This window comes from Arachis stenosperma, chromosome 6, assembly GCF_014773155.1.
Source record: "Arachis stenosperma cultivar V10309 chromosome 6, arast.V10309.gnm1.PFL2, whole genome shotgun sequence".
Lineage (NCBI taxonomy): Eukaryota > Viridiplantae > Streptophyta > Magnoliopsida > Fabales > Fabaceae > Arachis > Arachis stenosperma.
In genome coordinates, this window is record NC_080382.1 from 17,630,924 (window position 1) to 17,643,984 (window position 13,061).

Here is a 13,061-nt window from a genome sequence, read left to right on the forward strand (position 1 = left end):
AATAGTGTTTGACCAATAAATTCTGTAACTGTTTTGTCGGTATAATTTAGGGTCTGAATTCAGCGATATTTTATTCATATTTAGAATATATAAATAAGGGCTGAACTCAGCCATATTCTTATCTATTTTGAGAATATACAAAAAGTACTCTTTTATTTAACAATGATTTCGAGCAACCTTAGTTAAATTTTGGAGTGGATTTTTGAGATTGGTTACTTACTTTAAAATAATTTAAAAAATGAATTAATTAAAATTTTGAAATGAATATAATTTAAACAAAAATATCAAGATACATTCAAAACTAATTAGTATATATTTATGTATAAATATATGTATTATTTTATATATTTTATATTTTAATATTAATTTTATAATAATAATAATAATTAATTTAGTAGTCATTGTATATGTATAATATATTTTTTAATTTTTTTTCAAATTATCTTAATTAGACAGCATTTTCATGGAATATACCATATTTTGTATCTTTTTATTGAATCGAAAATAAGAGAACTTAAAAAATTAAAAAAATTAAAACAGAAAAGAAAATAAAAAGCATCTCTTTCAATTTTAAATCAGGATTTGAAGATATTAACATTAGTATAGTACTATACTAATGTAATTAGTTTAATTAAAATTTTAAAAAAATATTTTAATTGGTAAATATAATTTAAACAAAAATATATTAAAAATTAATTAATATATATTTGTATATAAATATAAATATCATTTTATATATTTTTAATATGTATTTTATATTTTAATATTAATTTTATAATAATAATAATAATTGATCTAGTAGATATTGTATACAGAGGATATAATTTTTTTTAATATAACATTAGATAGGCAGCATTTTGGTGGAAGATACCATATTTTATATTCTTTTTATCGAATAAAAAACAAGAGAAATTAAAAAATAAAAAAGAAGAAGAAGAGTATCTCTTTAATTTTTGAATTCTATAACTGTTCTGTCAGTATAATTTAAAATTTGTACAGTTAGCTGTATTTTTATCTATTTTGAGAATTAGAATAATATTTGATTTTATAACTGTTCTTTTTGTTCTTTTAATATCCAGTATAATTTAAAATTTGTACTATTAATCATATTTTTATATATTTGGAGAATCTATAAAAGATACTATTTTGTGAAATATAATTAATTTAATTAAAATTTTAAATAGTATTTTAATTGGTGAATATAATTTAAATAAAAATATCAAAATATATTAAAAATTAATTAATATATATTTATATATAAATATATATTATTTTATATATTTTAATATTAATTCTATTATAATAATAATAATTGATTTAGTAGTCATTGTATAGACATAATATATATTTTTTTCTTCAATATAACTTTACTTAAGCAGCATTTTCGTGGGAAATATCATATATCTATATCCCTTTTAACGAATCAAAAACAAGAGAAATTAAAAAACAATAAAAAAAAACCATCTCTTTTAGCTTTGAATTTAGTACTATACAAAATTTCAAGTATTTTTGTCAAAATAAATGTTTAGGTAATTTTTTTTATAAAAAATATTTAAAGTTTTGTTTTATTTTAATACATAAAATTAGTTATAATTTTTTACTTTATTATTCAATAATCACGGTCTATAAATAAAAACTCATACAATAATTTTTATCTGATAGTGTGTATTGCATTGATTTGATGATCCCTGAGTTATACTACTCATGAAATATTAATGAATTTGAGGTTTAATAGTAAGTAGTGTAAGTAAGAATAGTTTAGTGTTTGACCAATGAATTCTGTAATTGATTAACTGCTTTATTAATATTCAGTATAATTTAAAATTTGTACGACTGTATTTTTATCTATTTTGAAAATTAAAATAGTATTTAATTTTGTAATTATTTTATCAGTATTTAGTGTAATTAAGAGTTTATATGATGAATCATCTTTTATTTAGAGAATCTACAAAAAATACTATTTTAAAAAATTCTTTTTAGTATTTAATATAATTCAAAATTTATACCACCATCTTTCAGATTGGCTACATATTCTAAAATAATTTTAAAAATATAATTAATCTAATTGAAATTTTGAAAAGTATTTTAATTGGTGAATATAATTTAAATAAAAATATCAAAATGCATTAAAAATTAATTAATATATATTGTGTGTAAATCTATATATTATTTTAAGTTTTATTTTATTTTAGTATATAAAACTAATTATAATATTTTTCCTTTATTATTCAATAATCACTGTCTATCACTAAAAACTCATATAATAATTTTCACAAAAATTTGAATTTAGTTCCTCCATATAGTGTGTATTACATTGATTGATAGCTTATTCCTAAATTATACTACTCATAAAATATTAATGAATTTAAAATTTAATAGTAGCTCGTGTATGATAAGAATAATATATGACCAAGAAAATCTACAACTGCTGTTTTATCAATCAAATCTGTATCTGTTTTATCCGTATATCTCAATAGTGAATCTGTACTGTCATTATATTTTTATCTATTTTAAGAATCTAAGAAAGTACTCTTTTGTTTAATAATAATTTAGAAAAGTTCTCACATGCATAGTATATAATTTATAAGTTAACCTCTAGATTAAATCTAAAATAATTTTAAAAATACAATTAGTTTAATTAAAATTTTGAAAAATATTTTAACTGGTGAATATAATTTAAACAAAAAATATCACGATGCATTGAAAATTAATTAATATATATTTGTGTGTAAATATATAAATTATTTTACATATTTTTAATATTTTATATTTTAATATTAATTCTATTATAATTGATTTAGTAGTCATTGTATACACATAATATATACTTCCTTTTTTTTTTTCTTCAATATAACATTACTTAGGCAGCATTTTGGTGGAAAATACCATATATCTATATCCCTTTTATCGAATCAAAAACAAGAGAAATTAAAAAACCAACAAAAGAAAAGAAGAAAAACATCTCTTTCAGCTTTGAACCAGGATTCGAAGATATTAACATTAGTGCTATACTACACTACTACCCCCTCCATGTGACATTAAAATTAAGGGACATGCTGATTTGCTCGGGAAGATTTTTCTTACTGTGAAATGATATGGTGAGAGAATATGTGCCTAATAAAGAGGCCATATACCTTACAACTAAGGTTCGAAAAAGCACATGATGTTAGGGACCAAAAACCTCTTGCATGCATGTGAATGGTTGAAAGTTTCGTTTCACTGTCATTGCTTATATAGTAGTTTCTTCCCTCTCAACAAATTTAGTTAACTTCTGGTTGGCCACACTCCACGATTTGTCACTGCCTTTGATTCCTCCCTCTCTTAAAGAATCCCACACCCAACTTCTTAATTACCAATCATGTAGTTGAAGAGAACTTTTGATTGAAAATTAAATTCAAATTATAAAAGGTGACACCATAGGATGTGATAGAAGAATATACCATTCTTTAATAAAGGGAAGGGAGTAGTAGGGTCATGATAGATAATATTTTTTTCCAATTTGCGATGTGTGTGTTGGTAACATGATTGGTGGATAAGGGGAAGCACATGGGTGATACCTAGGTGATGAAATGAGTCCATGTTACAGTGTTTTTTGGGGACCCTATTCTCCTTTTTGATAGTTACTGGGCATTGCTTGGTACTGTGTCCGTACACAAACACCACAACTTGGGGTTTTAGACTTTTAGGTTTGATTTCTATTGGATGATGCATGAGTGTACGTGTAACAATTCTACTTTTTTCAAGTGACCCCCGTTTTGATTTATTACCACATTAAGTAGCCATGCACTTTGATAGCTAGAAGATCCCCATGATGAGCTAGCTTGCTAGATTCCAAGCCCACCACCACCCATGTTGTTAACTGACATTGATGTAGGGGAAGCAAGGAAGGAAGGAAGGAATACATCATTTCATTTCATTGGTTCCAAACATCAAACGCGTGAGTAGTGATGATTCATCACTTATCTTTCATGTTATTGCTGATACTATATACACAACTACTCATTTAATTTCCTTCAATTCATTCTTCAAGGTTGTTAGTTAGTTAGTTATAATTGCGTTTTAGTGCTAGCTAGCTGGCTACTACTATTTTGAACAACTAAAACTTTAATTTTATTTATTTATTCGAAATATCATTGTTTTAATGTCTAGTGTATGTGTTGGCATTAGCAAATCAAAGTTTTTATATATAGTTATGAAAGGAAGCAATTTATAATACATAGGATGATAGTGAGCAACAGGAACAGTAACTAATAACTATAATAACTACCAATTAGAAGATTCAGAAAAAAATGAAGGAGCTAACCAATCCTAAGATAGATGAGAGAATAGAAATAATATTGATTGTACTATACTATACGATACTTGTCCTGATGAGATCAAAGAAGGAATCAGCACAAAAAAAGTGTGGATTCCCGCCTTCCTTGCACCTGCCGCCATTACTCATGCCTCTCCCAAACTTTCTCACTACTCCCTCCTCCACACTATTCTCCACAAATTCTTCTTCATCGTCTTCTTCATCTTCGTCGTCTTTATCTTTTTCCTCTTCGCTTTCACTCTCCTCGGGGAGGCAAAATCCAAGCCTGAGCCTACCATGGCTGCGTTCAGCGTGAAAGTAAGCGCCACTCTCCGGAGGAGGAGAAGCTACGGAGACGGCTTCCAAGACGAGCCTGCCGTCATGGCGGTGAGGCATTAGATGAGTGATGGAAGTAAGAGGCGGTGGAAAGCTTCGAGCCCCGTGAGGCGATCTCTTTCTATGCTTTATCAAAGTTGTGTTACTACTCTGATGAGTCTCGTGAGTCTCAGAGATGAAGAGAGAATTTTGATCGCTACCTGTTTCGCTTCCGAGGCTTTCAGTGCACATTTCTAAGCTCTTAGCACTGAGCATTGAAGAGGAGCGTTTAACTGTTGGATGAACATAAACTTTGTCATCGTTATTATGATCATTACATTGAGAAGTAGGGTGGTGTGAGAGTGCTTGAAGGAAACTCCAGTCACCACTGCCAGCAGCCATGTCCTTTTTCTCATCAGGTTGTTCTTGTTGGTGGGACTCGGATTCCGAGGGTGGAGGAGCAATTTTGGAACCTGGTGGAGCCAATTTCAGCCTAATGACACGTGGCTCAATCACACGGGGTTCAAGACATGATTGTAACCCTTGACACACGCTTAACGATGACATTCTTTTTCTTTTTTTTTTAAATAATGGTGAAAAAAAGAACAGGGGAAAACAGAGGAAGTTGTATGAGTTTCAGTGAAGTGAAGAAAGATGAATGAGGATCGAGTAGTGAAAAGTGGATGGTATATATATATAGTTCAGCAACGGTGAACCTACCTTGTGGTTGTGGATAGTAGAAAGATAGAGGGTCCCCAACAACTAGATAGTGAATCATAACAAGCAATTTGTTTTCCATACCTTAATTTTTAAATCTTTTATTTTAATAAATACATAATAAATGTATTATAAATGAACAAATTATATGTATCATTGCTCGTATGTAATTTACTATCATACTCCCATCTTATTATAAAGATAACAAAAGCAATAAAGCAATGAGACTTGGTTGCATAATTGCTCATGGGTGAACTTTTAAATTAAGTCACTGTTAAAGTTAGTTGTTTGAGTCTTAGATAATGTCTACTAACTCAGTACCTTCACAAAATTGAACGGCTTCAATAAATTTTCAAAAGTTTGAAGAAAACTGAAAAATTAAACCATATAAAGAATAGTTAGAGATATAATTAATTTATATATTTTTTTTATTAATTTAAATTTTTTAGATCAATAATAATATTGAAAGAATTTCAAGTGTACTATGTACATTAGTATTCTAATAATTTTAACAATTAATTTTAATTATAAAAGATATATATATATATCATAATTAAAATCAACTGTTAAGATTATTAGGACACTCATATTTTGGATATAGTTAAAAAAAATTTAATAATATTATATAAAAAAATTTTGAAAAAAATTTAGAATAAAATAATAAACAAACAATATGGCAAATGGTTCTCACTCTCGACAAATTATAACTCAAATAACATATATTTTTTCTATGTTCGTTTAAGAGATTGCGAGTTTAAATCTCATTTCTAATTTTAAAAAAATTGTGCTCATTCTCTCTCATTTGTCTCGGTCAATATTCAATAGTAAAAAGAAATGCACATCCACTATGAAATTTCACATGACATGGTTTTCTCTCTATGTACATATATAGAGCACATAGAATAGTGGGTTATCTCATTCTCCATTGTCTATTTTTGAAATATCTATGACCAGAGGCCAGAGAGGAGTGAGAGGACTGGCTTGACAGATGTTTTCCTTTGTCTGTCAACTGAATTTCCCTTATTTACTACCTTCCATTTATTGTGACCATAGGTTATTGCATCACCATCTATAGAACAAAGGAATAAGAGAGAAAGCAACCTGCAATTATTATATACAGATACAAATTACTATAATTCATCTCTTTAATTTGACTCTTCAATTATATATATTGTTATTATTTTATTCTTATTCAGATGTAAGACTTAGACCTCATCTGTTCTAGCTTCCTAAGTTAACTTTTGTGTTATCATGATCGCTTTAACGCAAAGGTGTAATAAACTAAACGAAATATCCATCTTTACTTTATAAATGATAAGAGTCAACGACATAACAACATATATAATTTATATATTTACACTAATATTGTATAAAATTAACTAAATTCTTAGAAACAAACTTTTAAATGTATATATGAATTAAATCAGTTGTATACATATCATGTATGTTTTATGTTTTTTTTTTTAATTATTTATCTTTGTTTAGGAGTGATGACAAATAAAACGAAGTTCTACTAGACCGATTCGTTTAACTTGTAAAAAAGATGAAGCATGCATAAAATTTGAGATTGAAAAAAAAAAAAAGCTTAAACTCGCACCACTTAACCTGCAAACATTGGTGAGACGAGTTGGACTAAATGCATGCTGTTTATCATTCTTTTTTTCGAGTAAATTGACAATTAATTTTTCGAAAATGTTGGTCTTGAATTAATTAGTCATTAAAAAAAAAGTATTAATTAGATTCTTTAAGATAGCAAACGACGGACATATATGTTTTTCGATCAATAAATAGTGCGAAACGAAATAAAATTTTGTTATTTACAGTAATGCATATCTTGTTACTGTCATATGAGTAAGAAAATGATGTAGTTTTGAATAGTATCTTTTGAGTTTTGATATATTCTTTATTCAAGTGTTTTTTTTATTTATCACAAATTCTATCAAAATAAACGAAATTTTATTCTAAAAATTATTATCTACATAACTATCTTTTCTAAATAAACACGTCAAAATAATTAACAATACATATAAATATCACGGTTAAGTTTTAGTTGATAAATTAATAAAAAATATCATATATTCACGGTTTAATATATAAAAGAATCAAATTATTCAAAGTCAAAATCTTTGAATTATCACTTTACTCTTTTTTTCTTAGACCATCATTAGTCTAAAACAGTCAAAATTCAAAACTTACAATTTATTAACCCTGAAAAAGCTCACTCACTTTTCTTCTGAAAAATACAGCCGCCACCCCATCCTGCCACCCACACTCTCTAATCTCAGCCTCTCACTCTTCCTATATCCTCTCCCACACTTCAGTTTAGTCCTCCCTTTGTGCTGCACTGTCCTAGTGTCCTGCTTCCTTGTGTCGCTTCTCAACCTCTGTCTTCTAAAATTCGTTTAAATTTGTGCTTAATACATCTAAAATAATAAGATATTATACAATATTTTTTGTACACATCTAAAATTCTTTTAAATTTATGCTTATATTTTCTTAACATAAATAATTTTTTAATATATCTAAAATTACAAAATTATTTATTAAATAAATTATTAACACATTTAAAATTTATCTAAAAATAATTGTATTTATTATTCTTGTTAAATAATTATATAATACACTTAAAATCGAACAAAATTGATTTAAATAATATTATTTTAATTTTAATTTGGTTAGGATTTTATTTTAGTTTGTTATTTTTATTTTATTAGATTTAAATTTAAATTTGAATATTTTAAATTTAAGGATATATGATTTTAAAGTTTAAATATATATGTATAAGAGAATAGATTTGTGGCATAATATCTAAAAATAGTTATTACAATTATTTTTTAAAGTTTTTATAAATAATAATCGATTAAATGATAAATTTTAATACATATCTAATTGTACTGAAAAAAAATAGACACATACATATAATAGTAGATATAATTTCACTCATGTTTCTTCTCAAACCAATCCTTTCTTCAAACCATTCCGAATTTTGGAGATAACAAATTCTCATTTGAAATCAAGCAGACAAATTTTAATTGGCATATACATAACTACAAATTAATACTACTTGATTCCATTTAATTGTTATAACTGTAAAATATATCATAAAGTCAAAGTAGATGCTATTTGGACATGATAAACAATAATACCTGAGACATTTTGAGTGAAGGAACAATAGGTAATTAGGTTTTGTACGTCGCATAATGTGTGTTATTTTTAGAGGAAAATAAGCAGAGAGCTCTTCATTTTAATAACAAGTTATTTAATACATAGTAGTAGATAGAATGTAACTATTTATAGTCAACCGACCAAACAAGAGGGACCGAAGGAATGGATACTAATGTTTGAATAATTCCTCATCACTTTGATATATGTCTTTTAATAAGCTAAGAGGTTCCCCAACTTTCCTTGACTTTTTTCAATCAGTCATGGAGTTTACAACAAACACACTCATCATTTTTCAAATTCTATGGCCATTGTATATTTTTTCTGGTCAGAGAAAAAAGATAGACAGCATCATTTACATCTTTTTTTCTAGGCACTCAAATAAAGATATCTAAAACATCTTTTTTTAAAATATTTTTTAATAATTAAATTTTTAACATGTATAATCAATTAAATCGTGTTAATTTTGTGAAAATGAGAATAGACAAATTAATTTAACCGAAAAAATGGTGAACCAAATTTTGAATTAGTCTAAATTAATATTATTTTTTTATAAAAAATGACTACAGTATCTCTATTATAGAAAATAACTAAAATATTCCTATTATATATATATATATTAATTGTGAGAATTCTTAATTTTAATCACTTTTTTTTTCTGCTATCATAAAATTAAAATTTAGAATTTTTAAAATTTATATATATAATAGGAATATTTTATTTATTTTTTATAATAGAGATATTGTAGTTATTTTTTATAAAAAAATATTAATTTAGACCGATTTAAAATTAATTTATTAGTTTTTTGACAAAACTGATTTATTCTGTCTAATTTTAATAAAAATAATACAATTTAATTGATCATTATATGTATTAAATTTTAATTATTAAAAAATATCTTAAAAAAAGATGTTTTTAACATCTTTATCTGAGTGGTTTCTTTTTCTTATTTTTGCTCCTTTCTACAAATTCTATTGGCCAAAATTTTAAAACGGTAAGGAAAAATGTTTATAACCAGTTTGGATTAATTTTTGAAAAAAATATTTATTTTTATTATTATCTTAAATATTTTTTTAACAAATAAAAATAATTTTATATTTAGATAGATTTTTTTAAAAAAATTTTCAAATATTAAAAACGTTCTTTACTTCTGTTTTTTTTAAAGTAAAATATTGTTAATTTTTAGAAAAAAATAATTTACTTTTTTAAAAGACATATTTAAATAAATTTTAAATTAAATAAAAATATTTTATTTTTAAAAAAGATTTAATTATTCTGTTGGTCTCTATAGTTTTGCGAAATTTTTAATTAGGTCTCTGTACTTTTTTTCCTTTTAATCGGGTCTTTGTACTAATTTTTTTTTTCAATTAGGTCCCTCTTGATAGTAATTGGCTTAATTGTACAGGGATCTAACTAAAAAAATTGATATAGAGCCTCAAATAAAAAGAAAAAAAAGTCTAGAGATTCAATTTAAAAAAAATTGGTGTAAAGACTCAATTAAAAAAAAAAGTGTAGGAACCTAATTAAAATTTTTATAAAACTATAGAGACCAACAGAATAATTAAACTTTTAAAAAAATACTTAAAAAGAAAAAAAAACTAATCCAAACTAACACATAATATATTCCCTTACCTTCAATCACATATCCAAGATATTATCCAAAAGCATTATATATATTCCCTTACCCTCAATCACATATATGTAATACCTTTATGCTATATATTTCTCATTAATTAATTTATTATCTATCGATGTAAAACTTCATCTCTCCTACTTGATATTTTAGGCATATAATTTAACATTAGTTCTCATGTTAGCTTTAAACATTTTTTAAGAACACACGAAGAAGAAATATGAAAAATATATAGCAAACTCTTCAAGCTGTGTGCCAAAATTTTCTATGGACCAGTTGAGAAGCTAAGTTTCATGATGCACACAAATTAAACGTGCAATGCAATTTATAAATAAACTTTGGTCCTGAAATATCTAGAGTCCATTCCACTATTTACTCTACACGTTTTTTTTCCTTCTTTGCTTAATGATCAATAATAGATTGCTATAGGGAGTGAAACCAGCAGGTTCAAAAACCTATTTGTGTCTTGTTACTCAACAACTCTTGAGCAACATTAATATATATCATGCAGTTAAATAAAAAAATGAAAAAGAATTAATAATACATGTGTATCATGGAGTTAGGAAAAAATTGTCCACTTGCACCCACATGGAGACTTAGACATAGACCATGCTTTACGCACTTCAGTTCTTGTACTAAGTAGCTTATATATATACACTATTTAGCATAAAAGACGCATGCTACATTTTTATAGAAATTTTCATACATAAAAAAAATTCTTTCCTAGTTTCTAAAATGGGATATTTACTTTGAACAAATACATTCTTTGTTGGAGAAGGTCTGCAAAATATGCACCATGTGTGTGCTTTTTTTTTTTCTCTTTGTTCATAATTGCATGCTTCTTCTTTTTTATGTGCACGCATGAGGCCTCTGCTCCATATGCACTTAATAAAAATCTGGCTGAAAAGAAATAAAATTTTAATTGGAACCTTCTGAAAAGCATTGATAGTTTAAAAAAAAAATAATAAATTATAAAAAAATTAAAAAATTTAGTCTTCGCTTCTATTTAATTTTTAAAATAATTTTCAAATCACAAACATTAATAGAACACTAATATAAGCAATCAAATATTACAACAAAATTTATGATAATATTAATTTTGATGTTTAAATAGTCCAAAAATAATATTGTATTACTTGTTTTAGAATAAAAAATTTCAATTAACGTTACTTACGATATTATTTTTAGATATTTAAATATCGAAATCTAAAATAATATAATTTTATAAAATTAAACCTGATATTCGATTGTTCACGTTAATATTTTATTAATTTTATTAATTAAAAATTACTTTAAAAATTACCATGAGTCACGTTAATAAAATTTATGAATTAAATAGAACTTATTAAAGCTACTTTAAAAACTAAATTGAGAATGAAGTACAAGTCCATGGATGAATCTGACATGTCCCGTCCATTGTACTGCAAAGAACGTCCTAAATTACCAATTAGGCACCATGCTGATATTTTCGTTTCTTAATCAAGTAATATTATTGATTTGGTCAGACGTGTCGATCTCCCATGCATCTCCATATTTATATCTCTTCGATTCTTTGTGTATTATTTATTATTAAACTTCTTAATATGTGACCATAAATCCATAATGAAATAATTAGAGAAGATATTGAGTAATATCCCTACCAATTTACCATAGGCATGCTTGAAAGAACAATTATATGCCAAAATCATAGACTATTATATACCTATAACTAGTGGTCACACATCATCAACCTTAGTACCATGATGACGATGAAGAAAATAGCGCAATCTTTTTTTTATTTTTCCCTAAAGACATACATTTCGGCGTCCAACCTTAATTAACATGGATTAGTTGAGTGACACGTGTGAGATGTGTTGGTCCCCCTTAACATTGTAGTAATTATACAAATTTTCATGAGACAAGGAATGACGTAAAAACCAATTATACGATACCAAGCTAAGCTTTGAGACAAACAAAAATGAATTGTGTGAAGGAATCTTATTCCAATAAAAGAGGCTTATGTGTATAAATGATGAAACCGGTGAAGCCAATAGGAGAGGGGGCCTAGCACTCCTTCCTAGTTTTGTTACATCATATACACTCACATATATAGTCCTTATTATTAGTAGCTATAATAATATATACCTATATGTTATGCACCTAACACAAGAAATTAAAATTGGGAAAGGAATATGATGAGAAGGCAAATAAAAAGGAGGGGGATAAGAATATATGCGCCATTCAAGAACATGCACACTTCCTTTGAAATTAAAGGCTGTGTCAATGCCCTAACCAATCCACTATAATGCGTTTGCCCAATATTCCACCCTTTGCATTCATTTGCGGTTGTTCTAAATTGGCTAATCAATGCTAACCTGTGCAAACAAATGCCTGAAAAGACATTTTTATATAAAAATCAGATAATATATAGAGAGTTAATGAAATATTTATACAATGTGTATAATTGGGTATAGAAATATTCGATTCAGTAGGATATCAGATGTTTATTATTTTTGGTACCCGGATGGTTATTCTGGATAGTATGAGTGTATTGTGTTTGAGAAATTAGTAGTATTTTATTCTGAATGTTTATTTTTTAACTCATATTAGGCCAAATAAATAATCTATTATACACATTGTACAAATACTCCATTGATTTCTTAGAAAAATTTATCTAAAAATTATTATTTAACAAGGCGCACTATATAAATGTGTGACTTCGTTTTTTTAATTTGTTGAGTTTTGACTTAATTAAACCAGTGCTAGTGTGCTACAAAAACCTTTCTTAAAGCTTCTTAATGAAGCCAGGGCATGGTGTTCATGTTCACTACCCTCTTCTTCTCTTTTTTTTTTCGGGATCATTACACAAACACAATCCACACTTCAATGCCCTTGGGTTGGGCTTAATGAGCCTTATACGCAAGCCTTTTGGGCTGACGATCACAAATAGTAAAATATTAA

General features: G+C 26.2%; 1 protein-coding gene across 1 annotated transcript; it reads right to left on the reverse strand.

The window, feature by feature from the left end:
• Nucleotides 1-4,312: 4,312 nt before the first annotated feature.
• LOC130933782 (protein FANTASTIC FOUR 2-like) lies at nucleotides 4,313-5,176 on the reverse strand. Its single transcript, XM_057863395.1, has one exon. The coding sequence runs from the start codon at nucleotides 5,174-5,176 to the stop codon at nucleotides 4,352-4,354; it is 825 nt and encodes a 274-aa protein (XP_057719378.1). The 3' UTR covers nucleotides 4,313-4,351.
• Nucleotides 5,177-13,061: the final 7,885 nt, after the last annotated feature.

What these genes read in the sequence shown, in the direction of transcription:
- LOC130933782 (XM_057863395.1), bottom strand. Translation starts at nt 5,176, where the DNA reads ATGTCATCGTTAAGCGTGTGTCAAGGGTTACAATCATGTCTTGAACCC.